The 17,807-nt window shown below is 55.0% G+C and overlaps 1 protein-coding gene across 1 annotated transcript in view; it reads left to right on the top strand.

Annotated features, from left to right (window-relative positions):
- TSNARE1 (t-SNARE domain containing 1) overlaps positions 1–17,807 on the top strand; it is a 79,260-nt gene that overhangs the window by 48,473 nt on the left and 12,980 nt on the right. Inside the window, exons 8-10 of the mRNA XM_081258098.1 lie at positions 155–229; positions 667–726; positions 10,908–11,066. Coding sequence (XP_081114224.1) covers positions 155–229; positions 667–726; positions 10,908–11,066 — 294 coding nt within the window. The remainder of the gene's footprint in view (positions 1–154; positions 230–666; positions 727–10,907; positions 11,067–17,807) is intronic.

Here is a 17,807-nt window from a genome sequence, read left to right as displayed (position 1 = left end):
GGATGGACAGGGACGCTGTGGTGCAGGTGCCGCCAGGAGAGACGGGAGGGGCACAGGAGCATAGTGAACTGAAGCGCCCAGGGATGGAGGGGCCGTGGGGGCAAGATGAGGCCTCGGCAGCCTGTTGAAGCCCCCCCTTCCCCCCTCTTTGCAGCAGGAGCGTCTTCAGCTGGACCGTCTGAAAACTCAGCTTTCAGACGCCATCCAGAGCTATGGAGTGGTGCAAAAGGTGAGGCCCCTGCAGGTCCCCTGAGCGCCCACTCTGGGTCGGCCTGGTACTGTCCCATCCCCCAAGGCAGAGGAAGGGCCACCTTGCAGACGTTGGATAATCGCCAGGATCTGGCTGGTGGGACCCGCATGCGTGCAAGTGAGGGATGTTTACCTCTGGAGTGCTGCCCAAGAGGGTCCTCATGACAGCTCCCTGGGAGGTGGGAGAGCAGGTATCAGCCATCCCTCCACGCCCGCCCGAGTGTGTGGAAGGGAGCCATCTAACAGATCATCCCACAAGCCCAGCCAAGCTCCCAGCTTTCCAGAGTCCTGGGGCAGCTGAAGGTGTGCTTTGCTGTTGGTCATCGTCCAGTACTTTGTGTTTATCTGACTGTTTCTTCTCTTTTCCCCACCTTTTCTGTTCTTCCTGTCTCCCTTTTCTTGTACTTTATCCAACAGAAAATTGCAGAAAAGTCCAGAGCACTGCTTCCCACAGCACAGAGGGTTGGAAAGCAGCAGGTGGGTGCTGAGTATTTTCCCTGGTCAGTGGACGTTAGAGGACAGCATAGAATCCAGTGCCATTGGGGCTCCAGGGAAGGGCAGGGAGGACCAAGGTCCTACCATATAGCACAGAGAACTATAGTCAATATCATATGAGAAACCGTAATGGAAAAGAATATAAAAAATAATGTATACGTGTATAACTGAATCACTTTGCTGTACAGCAGAAGTTAACACAATATTGTAAATCAACTATACTTCAATGAAAATGCAGATAAAATAAATAAAATTAAATAATGACTTAAATATCCTTAAAACAGAAAAAGAAATTGACATTTTACCCTCAGGTCTCTGGCATGGGTTTGATACAGGGAAGTGGTTGCTGACAGTTCCATCTACTGTACAGGACCAACTTGTATTAGACCAACGATCCTGTGAGTAGGAATGATAGAAAATCCAGTAAAGAGTGTAATTGGAGTCCTAGATGAACAGGGGGGAGAGAGAATGGACAGAAACAATATTTGAAGAGGCAGTGGTTGAGAATTTTCCAAAACTGTTCAAATACTTCAAGCCACAGATTGAAGAAGCTCTATGATGAATAGGATAAAGTTATCCTGTTTCTTAAAACTACGCTTAGTCACAACATAATAAAAACTTGAAAACCAAAGACAAAAATAAAATCTTAAAAGCAGATTAAAGCCAGAAAAAAAATCTTAGATGCCCAAGAAAAAGTCACATTATTTTTTAAAAAGCAATGACACTTACACTTGACTTTTTAAAAGAAACAGTGGAAACCAGAGGACAGTTGAAAGAAAATAACTACCAACCTGGAATTCTACATCTGGTGAAAATACTTTTCAGAAGTACAGGTGAAATGAAAACATATTTAGAGAAACAAAAACTGAGAGAATTCATCAACAAAACTCTCTAAAAGTAGAAAAAGGAAGACAATCCCAGATGGAAGCATAGTAATGGAGGAAGGAATTATGGGCACTGAAAACAATAAAATGTGGATACACCTAAATTCATGTTGACTGTTGAGTAATAATAATAATGACTTGTGAGGTTTAAGATATGGGGCAAATAAAAGTACTTGTACAACAACAGCACAGAGGACATAAAGGAGGTAATGGTGTTAAGGTATTGTAATGTCCTTGTGTCATCAGAGAAGAGACAAATACCAACGTAAGGTAGGCTGTAATAATCCAAGGATGCATATTGCATTGTAGGTAATACTAAAAGGACAATACAAGAATAGACACTGTAACATAAATTAATAGAGAGGTACCTATGAAATAATAAAACAAATGATTAATTTAAAAGCAAAAAAACCCCGAAATCAACACAAAACAGGAAAAATAGGAAATAAATTGTAAGATGGTTGATTTATACCACTTATGCTAAGCTAAAGTGGACTAACCCTTCCAATTAAAAGGCACAGATGGTCAGACTTGGTTAAAAGAAAAAAACTGTGTAGTGCTTAGAAGAGTCAAATCTTAAATATAAATCCAGAAGAATGTTGAAAGTAAAAATATGGAAAAAAAGATATATTGTGCAACCAAAAGCTAAAGAAAGCTGGTATAGCCATATTAATATCAGAATAAGTAGACTTCACATGAAGAATTCTTAGTGGGCATACAGAGGTATATTTTGTAAGGATAAAAAGTTAATTCAAATGGAAGACATAATTTTAAATTTATATGTACCTAACAATATATCCTCAAAAATAGAAATATAAAGCAAAACTGATAGTAGTAAAAGGAAAGCTAGTAAATCCACGATCATAATTGGGAATTATGACACACCACTCTAAATGACTAATAAAATAAATTGAAAAAATTCAGTAAAGATATAAAATATTGAAGCAATAATACTAATTAATACACTGTCCTAACTGATATTTATGACATTAAGAGAATATACGCATAATGCATATGCTGGATGGTAAAGCAAGTCTCAGCAGATTCTAAATGACTGACATGATACTGAATACGTTCTCTAACCAGAGTGCAATTAAACTAGAATCTGGTAACAAAATTCTCAACACCGGGGGTTGAGAATGTAAATAATATAATTTGAAATAACCCATGGATCAAAGAAGAAACCCTAGTAGAAATTAGAAATAATCTTGAACTGAACAAAAATGAAAATGCAACAAATCAAAGCTTATGGGTTGCAACTAAAGCAGTGCTTAGAGGGAAGTTCATAACTTTAAATACATATATTAGAAAAGAAGCATGTGTGAAAATTAGTGATCTAATTCTCAATCTCAAATGGCTAGAAAAACAACAAAAACTTAAATCCAAAGAAAATATATAGGAAAAAGCAGAAACCAATAAAAAATAAAATAGATGTACAATAGACAAATTCAACAAAGCCAAAGATTGGTTCTTTAGAATGATTAATAAAATTGTTAAATCCTACAAGATTAATCAAGATACAGAGAGAAAGTACAAATTACTAGTATCAGTAATGAAAATGGCTGTATCATTATAGCTTCTAAAAACTAAAAAAATAAGTAATAAGATACCATTAGCAACTTCATGCCGATAAATTTGACAACTTATATGAAATACAAGTTTTTAAAGAAAAATGTAACCTCCCAGGATGTGTTAAAAATCTGGAAAGTCCAGTATTTATTAAAGAAATGAAATCCATAATCAACAAACATCCTAGGGCTTCCCTGGTGGCGCAGTGGTTGAGAGTCCGCCTGCCGATGCAGGGGACGCGGGTTCGTGCCCCGGTCCGGGAAGATCCCACATGCCGCGGAGCGGCTGGGCCCGTGAGCCATGGCTGCTGAGCCTGCGCGTCTGGAGCCTGTGCTCCGCAACGGGAGAGGCCACAACAGTGAGAGGCCCAAATACCGCAAAAAAAAACACAAAAAAAAAAACATCCTAGCAATAAAACTTCAGACTAGGTGGCTTTACTGATGAATTCTCCCAAATATTTGAGGAATAAATAATACCAGTTTACACAAACTCCTATATAGAATATAAAAAGAGGGTGTACATCCCACCTTGCTTTATGAGGCTAGTAAATGGAAAATAACGTGCTGTCTCATGAGCATCGAAGCAAAAATCCTAACCAAAATGTTAATAAGCTAAGTCTAGCAATATATGTAAAGGTAATACCTCGTTATAAAGTGGGATTTATTCTACGGATGCAAGGGTGGTTTACATTCAGAAATAATCAGAATAATTTACCACGTTAATTCAGTAAGAAAGAAAATCTATTTGATCATCTCAATAGACACGGAAGAGCATTTGGTAAAATTCAGTACCCACTTAGGGGGACCCAAAACTTTCCTCAAACTAGGAGTAGATAGGAATGCCTTTAATCTGATAAAGGGTATCTTCGAAAGTCTAACAGTCAGCAGCACACTCACTGGTGAGATATTAAAATCTTTTCTCCTGAGAGTGAGGAGGAGACATGGTGTCCAGTGTTATTGCCTTCTATTCTCCATTGCACTGAGGGCATATCCAGTGCAATAAGAGATGAAAAAGAAATAAAAGATTGAAAATTGGGAAGGTTTAAAACCCCTTCACAGACAACATGATTGTGTAACTAGAAAATGTGAATGAATCTGATGAAACTTAGAGTTCGTAAGTGAATGTAACAGGATTTCTGTTATCATGTCAGTATGCAAGAAAACATTGTGTGTGCCAGCAAAAGACAATTTGGAAATGATACTTAAAAAGTGATAGCATTTATAATAGCATCAAAACTAGGAAGACATCTATGACCAGTTGTTTAAGCTTCTATATAGAAAATTATAAAACATTACTGAGAAATTACAGAAGATTAAATAATGGAGGGGTACACCATATTTGTAGATTGGAAAATTTGATGTATAAAGATGTCAATTCTCACCAAGTGGTTCTGTAGGTTCAGTACAATCCAAATAAAAATCCTAGCAGGTTTTGAATATGTGTTTGTATATGATGTGTGTGTAGATTGTCAAACTGATCATAAAATCTATATGGAAATATAAAGACCCCTGAATAATGAAGTCAATTTTGAAGAACAGAACTGGAGGATTTACATTCCCAGGTATCAGAACACAATATAAAGCAATAGAGATTGGAACAGTGTGGTATTTGTTGAAGGCTAAGCAAACAGACCAGTGGGATCAGAGTTGCTTATAGATGCAGATTCACACATACGTGATTACCTGGTTTGTGGGAGGTGCACTGCTATGCAGTGGGAGACACAGGATTTGCACAGGACTTGATGCTGATTGGCTGATGGTTGAGCTGGGAAAGGTCCTGTTGAGCACACGGCAAGTACAGGTCCGAACACCCCGCCCACTTCATCTCGGTGTCGGAGTGACTGAGGCGCGGTGTGCAGGGCAGGATGTCCCCACGAGGCGACAGGCCGGCTCAGGCTGTGAGTGCCCTCTCAGCCAGGAAGTGCTGTGGGCCCAGGGCCATCGCCGTGTGGCTGGGAGGGGGCTGGAGCAGTGCTGGCACAAGGCTGCCACCCCCAACAGATCCTTCACCCCGGTTCACCCAGGCTCAGAACACTTCCCTGGATCACAGACCTGAATGTGAATGGTAAGGCAGTGAAGCTTCCAGAGGCTCCCATAGGAGGCTATCTTCCTCCCACACAGATGAAAATGTACTTACTATAAAGAAAAAGTGATAAACTTGACTTTGTTACAGTCTGTACAACCCTCAGAGAGTGAAGAGGTGACCCACAGAGTGAGAGAAGGCATTTGCACATCACGCATCTGAAAGGACTTCATAATATGTAAAGATCTCTTACAAATCAGTAGGAAAAAGGCAGACAACTCAATTCAAAAACATAAAAGGGCAAACACCTTGGGCATGCATGTTGAAAAGGGACGTCGGAATGGCTGGTAAGCACATGGGTGTGTGCTCAGCATGTGTCATTAGAAGCAGGCAGAGTTAACCCACGATGCTCCATCTCTGCACACCTCACACCCACCAACACAACTAAAAACAAATGAAAACGCAGGAGCATGCCGAGTGCCGGCAAGGCTGTGGGGCAGCCGGAGACCTTGCACAGTAGACGGGAGTGTGAATGGTGCCCCCTCTGGTAGCTGAACGCACCTGTGGAGTGAAACGTCGTCCTGTCTGTGGCCTTGCAGCTCCACCTCAAGTGTATACCCAGTGAAAAGTCACATAGAAGAACGCTGAGCACACGTGACATGCAGCAGCACACACCTGGGGGAGAGCCAGCCTGCGGTGGGATGGACAGAGCATTTGTGCTGAGTCCGTAAATGGGAGACTCTGGCAGCAGAAGGGTTGTGCTGTGGCCAGCAAGACCCCAGTGACATCTCGGACACATGCTGAGCCCAAAGAGGATAGAGGTCAAAACCGGACCAAACCAATGGGCAGGGTTAGAAGCCCCTACCCTTGGTAGGGAACAGCATAATGAGTAGGAGGCTGGAATGTCTGTACCTTGACCCGGAAGTCTTTCTTTTGTTACAGTTCGCAGACCGATCCATCTACACTTGTGATTTGTGCATTCAACTACTGATGTCCTATTTCAGTAGAGTTTTTCTTAAAGAGGAAGACAGTGGTCAACAGTGCTTCTGAGAAGATATGAAAGATTAGATTATTTCCAGGAATTTTGCAAGCTGTAGTTGATGAGGTGACATACTGCAGGATTCAGCCCGGGGATGTTGCCGCACTGATGCTCTGGACTTTGGGGCCGCCATCTGCGGACCGGTGGTCCTGGTCCTGGCAGGAGCAGTGGTGGCTGCTGCCTGCCGGCTCTCCTCTGAGCCGGGTGCTGGGTGTGGTTGTGAGCAAGGGCAGGTTGGCTTCTCTGGAGTCGACCTTCTTGGCTGTGGTCGGCCGCAGCCTCAGCTGGGTCCTGGGTCAGTCTCCTACTCAGGCCTAGGCAGTGGGCAGCCCCCAGGTGCTTCTGGGCCGGCCTCTGTCCCAAGGCAGGGCTGTGCCTGTCCAGCGCTGGGAACACTCCGAAGTCTGCATCGCCGTCACCAGCTCGGTGTGGGTTCACCAGAGCCCCATGCTCCCGGCAGCAGCAGTAAAGACTGCCTCACCTTCACGTCTGCTGGGAAGTACCCTAGTCGTGGTCCCCGCCAGGCGCAGGGCAGTTGGCCCTGCCCCTGGGCCCCAGCACCTTTATTTAATATGGGGCCAGGGAAGGATTGTTACAGTCACGCCTGTTCTGTGTCCTGGGTTTTACTGAGCCTCCAGAGACTTCCTTCAGCTAACACACACACGGCCTTTTGCTATTTGGAGAAGCGGATGGCCAGCCTCGGGCTACTACACAGAAGCTGTGTTTCCCAAGTGTGTGACCAGCTCTCGTTCTGACGCTTGCCCTCCTGCCAGGGTCACCGACTTCCCATGCAGAGCCCTGGGCCGGAGTTGGGGAGACAGTGGCCCGTTTCCCAGAGCCCGTGAGAGCCCTGCTCACTGGCCCTGGGGGGGGCCATGCTGGGTCCCCGCCACGCGCCCTCCTGGCCTCCCTGAACCCCCATCAGCCTCCATCTCTTCTCACGGGAAACCGCTGGGCCCACCCCCCAGCAGTCACGTTGGATTGTGGGCTTCTAATGGCCGTGTCGGAACGGAACCCAAGCCCTGGGCCTTGGAGCGAAGAGAAAGCCGCCTTTGTTGGCTGCCCCGCAAGCTGGAAAACCATCACACGGCTATCCCCTGCGCTGCATGCGGCCCCAGCGCCCGCCCTGCCAGCAAATCCTAATCCTGGCTTCAGAGCTCAAGATCCAAATTGAGGCTTTGTGAGGAGAATAAAGGGTGCTTTCTGATCCTTACAGGAGGGGGGCTGTGGCAGGATCAGCCCTCTCTCCCTCCCTGGTCCCTTGTCCTGAGCCACTTGGGGAGGGCGGCCGGTACCTGTGGAGGCCAGGCGCTGTACCCACGCCTGCAGGGAGGCCGGCACCCTTTGCTTCGGCTTTCTGGAGCTTCCATGGAAACCCAGACTCCAGGAGGCTTCACGTGACACCCGTAGTGTCACTTCGGCACCGTAGTGTCTGACTCACTTTCAGCTGGTCCGTGGTGCTCACTGCAGGCTGTGCCCCGGTGCTCCTGCCCACCCCCGCTGGTTAGGCTGTGCTTTACAGCAGAGCTGCAGTGGGCGTGCCCACGTCTCGGGCCCTGGGTGCGCGGGCCAGGGCTCTTCCCATGGGGCCTATTAGATTTGCCAGGGAGGCCTTTAGAAGCCCCTGTCTAGGCGGTGCCCCAGGCCAGTGGAATCGGGTGGGTGGGGGGCAGGCATCAGTGCAGCTCAGGACTGGCTGTCCTGTTCTGGAGCAGCCACTGCTGGGAGGGGTGCACCGTTGGGGTCCCCCGCAGGCACGCGTGTCCTGTGCCCTGTAACTCACTTGCCCGGGGATGGCCGGCCCTGCATGGCTCCTGACCTGGGCTTTCCATTGGCATCTCGTTTTCACGTGTGCTCGCTGGTCAGTGCCTCGCCTTCATCCCAGTCACTTCTTTATGTGACTCTGGGACATGGGTCGTATCAGCCCCGTCTTAGGGAAGCGAAGGCTGAGGTTGGAGAAGTTAAGGAACTCGGCAGGATCACACACCTAGTAAGCGGCAGAGCTGAGCTTCCTCGGTCCCCTCCCCGCCTTGGACTGAGGGCGTGGGATCAGCGAGGGGGACCAGATGCCGTGCCTCCTGCTGGGAGTGAGGGGTGTGCCGGGCAGCATGGGGAAGGGACGGGACAGGGGGGTGCAGACAGCACAGCTGCTGTGTGGAGAACACAGGCCACAGGCCTTGGGCATGGGTCACTCTTCCTGTTCTGTGGAGGAGAACGCTGAGGCCCTGAGAGTGTGCCGCTGGCCCGATGGTGCCAGTGCTGGGCCGGAACCTGACTTGGCTTTGCAGCCTAGGCGGGGCCTGGGAGACGCAGAAGGGGGGCGGTGGAGGCGCGCGGCCTGGCGCAGGGCCAGCCCCCGCCCCGCTCCTGCCCGCCTGGCACTGCTCACTTCCTCCCGCCCACACCGGGAAGGGGAGGTGGTGATTGCCGCCTTGGATGAGGAGCGCCCGTCAGCAGAATTTTTAGATCTTTTATTTTGTATTCATGTATCCACGTATTTATTTATTTAAAGGTCTTTGCTGATTCCGGGGATGAGGTGCTGCGTGTATCGGTGTGGTCTGTAGGGAGAGTGCCAACTTTGGGAGGAGGACGGGGTGTGTGCGGATCCGTCACCCTGTAACCGAGGGGAGCGTGCCCACCCTGCGGGGCCGCGAGCAGAGGAAAGGGTGGCATCCGGTGTGTCCCCTTTCCTAGGCGCAGTCACACATGTGGCTTTCCAGCGCCTTGCGCCCGCCTGTACTGGCGTTTGTCCAAATGCCTCAAGGTTCTTGTTTCTGCCATTTGCTGCTTTTGGTGCCCAGATGAGTAGGTGTGGGCAGTGTCCATCCGCTCCACTGCACCGCAGGCCAGGCCTGCGGCGGCCATCATGGGCCTGAAAGTGCAGGAAAGAATGTGGACACCAGACTGTGTTCTCTTCCTGCTGACCCGCGGGGCCTCCTGTAGGCGGTGTGGCAGGGCCCGCAGGGAGCAGGGTCTGCTGGGAGGACAGGCACAGAGACCATGCTGTGGAGCCGAGTGGACCCCTAGACTGCCCCCCAACACACACACCCAGAGTCACTTCTTTGGTGTCAGTGTGGCCAGGACTCTGCCATGTGACCCTGAGCTGCACAGGGCATGGGAAGGTGGTCTTCATTGGGGGCAGACATCAGGGGCCTATAACAAAGGGGAAGCAGAAAATAGGCACGTGGCAGCCTCTGCAGCCTCCTTCCAAGGTGACCGACGCCAAGTGTCCTGGGGACGTGGCAGAGGGCCGTTCCGTGGGCGACGGCAGTCCTGTTTCAGCCCCGTCCCCGCTGCCCAGACACCTGTAGGAGGGGCTCAAGAACAGCGGCAGCCGTCCCCACGTCTGTCTGTGTGCCCAGCACTGACCTCTGCCTCCAGGACAGTGTGTCCCCGGGCCAGGAGGAGGGCATGTGGTCAGCATTGTGCCGGCACCGTCCTCTCTCCTGGTCTGTGGTTCTCGCCCTGGAGCTCCCTGTGCCGGGGGGGAGCCCGGAGCCCTGTTCCACTTCCCGGCTCTTCTGGGTTCCTTGGCCTCTCGGCCTCTGCAGCCTCACCTGTAAAGTGGGCTCCGGCTGCTCCCTGCAAGGATGTCGGGAGCGTCAGAGATGGCTCCAAGGAGCTTTGACACCCGTGGGAGGTGAGGGGCACTGGTGGGCAGGCTGCCCTCCCGGGGCTCTGCCCGTCCTCTGTGCCTTCTCCTCTTGCCCTGGTCATCACAACAGGCCTGGGGGAGCGGGGCTGGGGGCAGTGCGTGTGCCGTTATCTGTCTTCCTGGGGGGGGGTGCCGTGGGGTGCAGGTCAGTAGTCTTTGTTGCTGAACGTTTGCAGGTAAATTGGAAGCATTGTTCGTGTGAAGCCACGGCTCTGGGAGGAGGGGCATCCCCGGCTCCTGCTGTCTCTGCGGGGGTTGGGTAGGCACAGCCCCCCACTGGCACCCCACTCCCCACTCGGGACTGGCACCTCAGGGGTGGATGTCAGCTCACTTGTACCCAGGTTGTCCCATCAGGGCACAGATAGAATTCATTAAAGGGAGAAGCTACTAGTTTGTTGAATTTGAAAATTTGGTGAATTAAAGAAATCAGTAAATGATAAGACAACTTGAAAACCCCCCTCAGGCTTTCCTTCCCCGTGATCTGGTCCCAGCCGGGGCGGGTCTGTGACCTACTGGGTGACGTCCATGCTTCGGTTTCCACGGCCCCTGCCTGGCAGCTGCGCTTGGTCTGTAACCTGCTCTGGGACGGGCTTTCAGGGGGGCCACAGCCCCCAGACGAAAAACTGTGGTTTGTGTGCATGTAGGGACATTTTCTGGGGGCTCACGAAGAGGCCTATGACCCCTCAAGAGCTGGGAACGTGGCGGCTGTGCTCTGCAGGGTCTTCTGTGTGGCCCTGGCTCTGGGGGGCTGTGGGGTCCTGCCAAGTGCTCCCCGCAGCCAGGCCTGGGACGGCCACAGGGCCCGGTGTCTGCCCACCATCTACGGCAGCCCCAGCACCCGGGACCCTGTGGGGATGTCCCTCGAGTGACAGGGTGGAGCCTGCCCCCCCGCCCCTTCAGGGCTGCAGGCTGGGGGCTCCTGGGTGCCTTCTGAGAGCTCGGCCTGGTGGCAGTGAGCTGTGCGTGTGGGTAACCTTGGTCTGTGTCTCGGCAGAGTCCCCAGGCCCCATTTGCCGAGCTGTCCGAGGATGAGAAGATCTTTAACGGGGGCGACGGCGTGTGGCAGGCCCAGGGGCAGGCGCTGCTTCCGGAGATCACCGAGGAGGACCTGGAGGCCATCCGGCTGCGAGAGGAAGCAATCCTGCAGATCGAGGTGCGGGCTGGCGTGTGCACGCGTGCGTGCGTGTGTGTGTGCCCATGGGTGTCCCTGGCTCCCGGCCATGGCAGCTCTCGGCACTTCAGCAGTGGAGCCTGGGCTGGCCCTGTGCTGGTGCCACTGCTCTGTGACCAGCAGACTGAGGCCTGCCCCCTGCCCAAGCCCAGAGGGGCTGGACCTGGGCTCCCAGGGCATTGCCTGAGCTTGGCCACCTGGGCTGCCCGGTGGAGAGGGGGAGTCCAGGGAACCCAACAGAGTCTCACTCTGTGTCTCATTGCCCCGCCCCCCACATTTTCCTAGTGGGCTCAGCCCTCTGGCCTGGAGCCCAGTGCCTGTGCCCGGGTGGTATGTGCCAGTCTCCATGGCTGCTTCCTTCACTGCACACTTAGGTTTCCAGGAAGCCATTTCGCTCTGATGAGGCCATTCAGTGCCCAGAGCAGTTAGTTCCAGTGGATAGTTTTTGAGTGGTTGAGTGAACTGCCGAGAGAACTGAACTTGTAATTTGGGGCGGCTGCCAGCAGGTGGCTGTGGTGTTGTCAGGGTCCGGCCATGGGGTGTGGGGGGCTGCTAGTTCTTTGTTCTCAAGTTTGCATGTGTGTAATATGTGCTGCCAGATGTTTTGCTGGCCACAGATGACCTGTGACACTGCCAGAGGTGTGCAGTTCCCTGAAATGGGCCTGTGGGAGCAGGTGCCTGAGTAGGGTGTGCCAGTATGTGGGTGGATGTGCAGGGGCAGGTGTGCCAGTGAGTGTGCGAGGGGATCTCCTGATGTGGGAAGTGCATGTAGAATGTAGCCGTTGGGCTGCCTGGTTCTCTTGGTGGTGGAGCCTGAGCCTCTGAGTGTGTGTTCCCTCCTCCCTCTGGGCCTCGGTTTTGCCTGCTGGCGGAGGAGTTGGGGGGCCTGCCTGCCCCAAAGCTCTCAGGAGCTGGGTTTCTGGAACAAAATTTCCCTAAAAGCAGATTCTTTTAGAAAAACAGAGACTTGGGCAAGTTGGTAAACTGAGTCACTGGTCCAGGCCCTGTCACCATGTCTGCAACGAGCAGGTCCTGCACTCTTGAAGGAGGTGGACGCCCCCCTGAGAGGCGGGGTTCGGCCCCCTTCCTTCTGCCCACCCCGCACTTTGGCCTGGTGGAGGAATGCTTGTTCCTTCAAGCCCCCGTCAGAGGACCTGCCTCAGCGGACTGCCTCCCCCCACCAGACCTCACTGCCCAGAGAGGAAGGCGGCCACACGGGGGCCGTGCCTCGGAAGGCAGGCCTCTCCCTCTTGCCGAGATGGTCCAGAAAGGACCAGACACACAGAGATGTTTTTATCCCGCTGTTGGCACAGTGAGACCTGCTTTCCCAGAGAAGCTGAGAACAAATCAGGAGCCATCGCCCCTACAACTCCGGGTGCCGGCAGGCCTGAGCGGAGAGGGACCCGCTTCTTCCTGCAGCTCGAGAGCTGAAGCCCTCTTAGGGAGAGCCCCCGACAGCCCCTCGGGCACACCCGGGGGTCTGGACTGCCTGTATGAGGTGGGATGAAGTGGCTGCTTGGGACGGACGGACTTGGCCTTGGCCTGGCACATAGGGAGGAGAGGTGCAGGCTCCCCAGCAGGGCTCAGGACCTGAGGACGTGGGTGGGGTGAGGGCTGCCCCCCAGGAAATGCTGGGAGCTCCTGAGCAGGTGGGCGCTCCACTCTGAGGGCAAAGCCCCCGGAGGTCGTGGGGTTTGCTCAGGGGGTCAGCCAGTGCTTTGGACAGCCTCTCGTGGCCGCCAGGTTGAGGTGGGGGCCAGATGCACAGCTCTGTGCCCACGCGGAGGCCCCCAGGTGGGGTTCAGGGCAGCAGAGGCCCAGGTACCGCCAGCCCCTCCTCGTGTGGGTGGTGAGTACAGGCAGGGGGTGGGCTTTACCGGGGGTGAGGGGGCCCCATGTGGAGGCCACTGCTGTCATTCAGCCAAGATGGAGGGGCACGGGCTGGTGGGAGAGGAGTGGGTCTCTGGGCCGACTAGGACCTTGGTTGATGCAGGGCCGGCCTGAATTCAATGTCTTGTCTGTGGCCCTCAGAGCCAGGCTGGAGCTTCCTGGGGGGCCATGGGCGGGACCTGAGGCCAGCCTCACTGATATGCTTGTTTCCTCATCTGCAGCGTGGGTGACGTGGGTACGAAGCAGGTGCTGGCCAGAGGGTGATGGCGTGGGACGGGGAGTCAGCATCACTGGTCCTGGGCACCGCACCTCCCTGCGTCCCTCCCTGCCTGCATCTCTCCCTCCCTGCATCCTTCCCTCCCTCCCTCCCTGCATCCTTCCCTCCCTCCCTCCCTGCATCTCTCCCTCCCTCCCTCCCTCCCTCCCCCACTTCGGGGTCTTTGGAAGTGGGAAAGACAAATGCAAATTGTCATTAGCGTTTAAAAAGCCCTCCCCCAGGTTTGCAGCTGTCCTGGTGACAGAACATCTCTAACAGGACTTGTCGGGAAGGTGCCTAGACTCAGTCTGGGCAGCAGAGACTGGTCTGACTGGTCTAAGTGCAGGTGGGTGGCCCCACGCCCCCTCCAGGGACGGCCAGAACCCCCGCTGCTTAGGTTTCTTGGGGCTTGTTTGTCCAGATCTGCAGGGCCTGCTGGGGGCTGGGCTGTGGTGAGTGGGCCAGTGCTCTGGGAAGGGGACTGTGGGAACAGCCTCAGGAGACACACGTGGCATTTCTCACCTTGGCAGGCTGAAGACTGGTTCCGTGTGGTAACTCCTTACCGCGCCCCCCCTACTGCCCCCTACATTCCAGGGGGGCTTTTGGACTTGCCTGGGTTTATGCATTCACAGTGTTACTGCAGTGAGACTTGTGGTCCCAGGGAGCCCCTGTGAGGCCCTGTTCTGCCTTCAAGGACTTACCTATTAGGTGGGGGGTAGGGGGTGTGGACAGATGGGGAAACTGAAGCTGAAAAGGTGGGATTAAAGTCACGACAACAGGTTAATCACATCCGATTCCTTCATAATCTTCTCTTTTCTGCTTTCTGGCCCATGATGGGCATTTTCGGGGTGGCTGCTGGGCACCAAGCGGCCTGGCGCTGAGGGTGTAGAGCTGGTGGGTCCACTCAGTGTCTCTGTCCCTGCTCCCCTCTCCCTCCCCGAGTCACCTTACGGGACAAAATAAAGGGCCAGCCTGGGGTGCCTTTTCCTGGCTTTAGACCCAAGTCTCCACTAACTGGCTGGGTGACCTTGGGCCTGCCTCTCGCCTAGGTCATTTCATCTGTGAAATGGGTGGGTCAGGGGGTAGCCTCCCTCTCAGGGCCCTGCCATTTCAGATGGCCCATGGAGGGCTGTCGGGGGCTGACCGGCACCTTGGCTTGCTGGCCAGGGATCAGGTGGTGAGTGGGCAGGAGACTGAGGGCTGCTAGGGCCTCCCGCAGTGATTCCGGGCCCTTCCCTGGCTCAGTGGCCCCTGGACCTGCTCAGTTAGGTTTTGAGTGAGGGCATCCTGCCCTGGGGGCGCCGTAAAGACCTCCACCCAACCTCCTCGGGCAGTCCGTTCTCTGGCAGCACAGAATGTCCTTTAAGACCCTTTGGGGGCTCCCCATTTGTGGGCACGATGAGACGGCCCCCACTGCCTTCTTCCCTGTTACCCCGCAGATACCCCCACCCCCACCCCTGAGCTCCTGTGATGCCCAGAATGCGCCTCACCTGCTGCTGCTGTGGCTCCTGCCACCCGGAAGCCCCTTCCCAGATCCGGGTATTGCTGGCTGCCGCCCCTCCCCTGCTCTGCCCTCTGCCTGGAGCTTTAGAGGCGGCCCTGGCAATGGAGAGCTGTGTGCCTGGTGTTCCAGTAGCTGGCTCCCTGCCCCAAGGACGGCTGTGCTTGGCCTGCAGGCTCCCAGAGTGCAGGAGACCCCTCTGGACAGCCCCTTCCACAGAGGAGCAGGGAGGCACCTCGTGGCTCCAGAGGGCAGAGGGGTTGATGACGAAGGGGAGCCGCGCCAGCCCAGGGCACGTGTGTCCCCGGCACGTGCTCCCATGGAGCCAGGATGTCGGTACCCGCTTCCCTACAGGCACGCCACATGGCTGGGACCCAGGTGGTCTGAGCCCTGGCCGCACCCAGGCGAGGCGCATCAGGAGGGCTGTGCCAGGCCGAGGGGAGCTCCGAGCATACAGGAGCCTGGTCTGCGGGGCGGGTCCCTCCGACGGGAGGGCACCTGTGGCACCGTCCACCCCCCACCAACCCTTGGCTCCCCTCTCGGGCTCCCTCCCCCCGCCCTGTTTTGGAGGTGGCTGGTCTCTGGCTTCCCAGCTGAGGGCACCTCCCTGACACTGGTCCCAGGTGGGTCAGGCCTCAGGGGCCCCAAACCTCCCAGGACCCTGAGGGTTGGGGAGGGGTGCTTCTGGGGCAGAGGTGGCGGCTCGCAGCCTCCTGGCCAGTGGCCCTGCCTGGAACAGAGAGGAGAGGGAACGTCCATCTCGTTATGGAGTGTGAGCTGTACGTGGGTTCAGGCAGCGGCGTGAGGCTGGGAGTGGGCAGGCAGCGGCGGATCGGTGGGCGTCAGGAGGTGTCTGGGCTCCCGGTGAAGTAGTGTCCAGGAGCTGCTGCCCCTGCCCACTGTCGGTCAGCGGCAGCTCTGTCCCCAGGCCTGCCCTCTGCCCCTCGACGGCCTGTCTGTCCACCCGCAGCTGTGCCAGAGCCCTGCGTCCTCCAGGGCCTCGGCCCTCCCTCCTCTGGAGTCTGGCCTGCAGGGCTGGGTGCCCACTGCCCATTCTCAGTGGCCGTGTACCCTCCATCCTGTGCCTTCTGTAACTGAGCATGTGGGGCCCCGAGAGAAGGGCTGGGGTCCCTTCAGACACACAGCAAGGCTGTGGCCAGCCTGGGGAGAGCCAGCTCTCCCAGCTGGCCCCCCGTCGCATCCCTTCCAGCCTCAGGTCCCCTCTCTGAGCCTGTTTCTTAGTCCTGTGGGGCGATCAGAAATGGGGGACTCTCAGATAATGGGCTGTGGGGTGCTTGGCAGACTGGAACGTGGGGCATCCCTTGGTGCCACTGTGGTGACCGCTGGGGCTGCAGGCTGAGCTGGGGGCTGGGAGACAGGGCGAGGCCTCTCCCGAGGGGCAGGAGGGGTGCCTGCAGGTCCCCACCACACTCCTTCAAGTGCCCAGCCCTCCGCTGGGGCCCCTTTCCCGGGAGACCGTCCTCCCAGAGGGTGGAGGCAAGGCCTCCAGAGCTTCCTCTTCTGGAGACAAGGCCGCCCGCAGAGCCCACGGTTTCCTTCTGGCCAGTGGCTTGCCTGCTGTCCCTACAGCTGCGGCCGGTGGTCTTCATGGACCCTCAGGGCCCTCCCTGCTGCCCAAGTGCTAACGGGTGACCCCTGCTTTGTCCCTGCACAGCTGCCCCTCGCCTCTGCCAGGGGTGCCTCCACACCCCCGTGCTCCTGCTGCCCCCTGGCCAGCTCTGGGCCCACGTCCTCCCAGGCTCTCTGCAGGGAGGCCCTCTCCAGCCCGGGGGCAGTTTGGTCCCACCTCCCAGACCTGGGCTCCTCGTTGCCCCCGAAGTGGGCTGCCCTGTCCCTCCTCCCTGAGTGCGGCTGAGGTCACAGTGCCAGGACCGGGCCAGTGCGTCCCTCCAGCCCCACCCCCGTCCCAAGCCTGGACCCTTGTTCCTCCAGACACTCCAGCAACTTGTTTCCTTTTATTTTCAGGTTTTGACTCAGATGTTCCCCGTCTAAAATTTCAGTTGTCTTCTGCGTTGTCTAACATACCACTTAATTACTTATCTCGTTATTATTTCTCTTCTTTCAGGAGAACGTAAGCCCCATGGAGGCAGGGATTTTCGTCTGTTTTAGTCCTGGTGCCCCAGAGGGTGCACGATACTGTCTGGGCCCTCAGTGACTCTCTGGAACAATCAAGGGGATGGGGGATGGAGGGGTGGGTAGATAGATGGATGGTAGGGGGATGGGTGGGTGATGCATGGGTAGATGGACAGGGTTGAGTGGATGGCAGGTGAATGGATGAAAAGTTTTACGTGTTGGGACTCCGCAGCAGATTTGTGTTTTAATAAAAGGGCTCTGCTGCCTTTATTTATATGCACCTTCTCATCAGCCCACACAAAAGCCCTGTGAGCCTGAGCACCGCGGTGCTCCAGTTTTACCAAAGATGAGGTGGAGCCTTGGAGCCATGTCACTTGCCCGGGCCACACAGCTTGCATGTGGCAGAGCTGGGACTGGAGCCCAGCTGCCTGACTCGAGAGCGGGGCTGTCCTGACTGCGATGCTCTGACACCTCTTCCCCAGATGAGGAGGATGCAGCAGGGCACTGAGATCACCCCATGAGGGGATGGCGGAGCCCAGGAGCCCGCCCACGAGGCCCAGCTCCGCCTGCCCATGGCCAGTCACTTAACTCTGGTTGAGGTGGGCTCTCTCCGTCTGGAGGGCAGGGCAGTGCCTGGTCTCCCCAGGGGGTTGGGAGGAGGTCGAATGAGACGGGCACGTGCCCCCAGCCACTGCCAGCATGTAACGGGGCTTGCCAGGCACTGGTCTGGCCGAGTCACCTGTTGCCTCCCAGCCAGCTCTGCCCGCGGCCTCTGCTGCCATGTCTTCACCGGCTCCTTGTGCCAAGCCCAGCTCACCTGATCTCACCTGTGAGGCCTGGCGCTCCCTGCTCCCCTCCTGAGCTGCTGTGTCACCTGACCCAGGTGCAGAGCTCTGTGCTCACCAGCTACTGTGTTGCCATGGCTACCTGGCAGGCCGAGGAGGGAGGAGGCTGGGGTAAAGAGGGGCCAGGAAGGACCTCC

Source organism: Mesoplodon bidens (genome assembly GCF_964165515.1).
Source record: "Mesoplodon bidens genome assembly, chromosome: 16".
Classification (NCBI taxonomy): domain Eukaryota; kingdom Metazoa; phylum Chordata; class Mammalia; order Artiodactyla; family Ziphiidae; genus Mesoplodon; species Mesoplodon bidens.
Note: the sequence above shows the minus strand (reverse complement) of the source record. Positions and strands in the feature narration are given on the sequence as shown.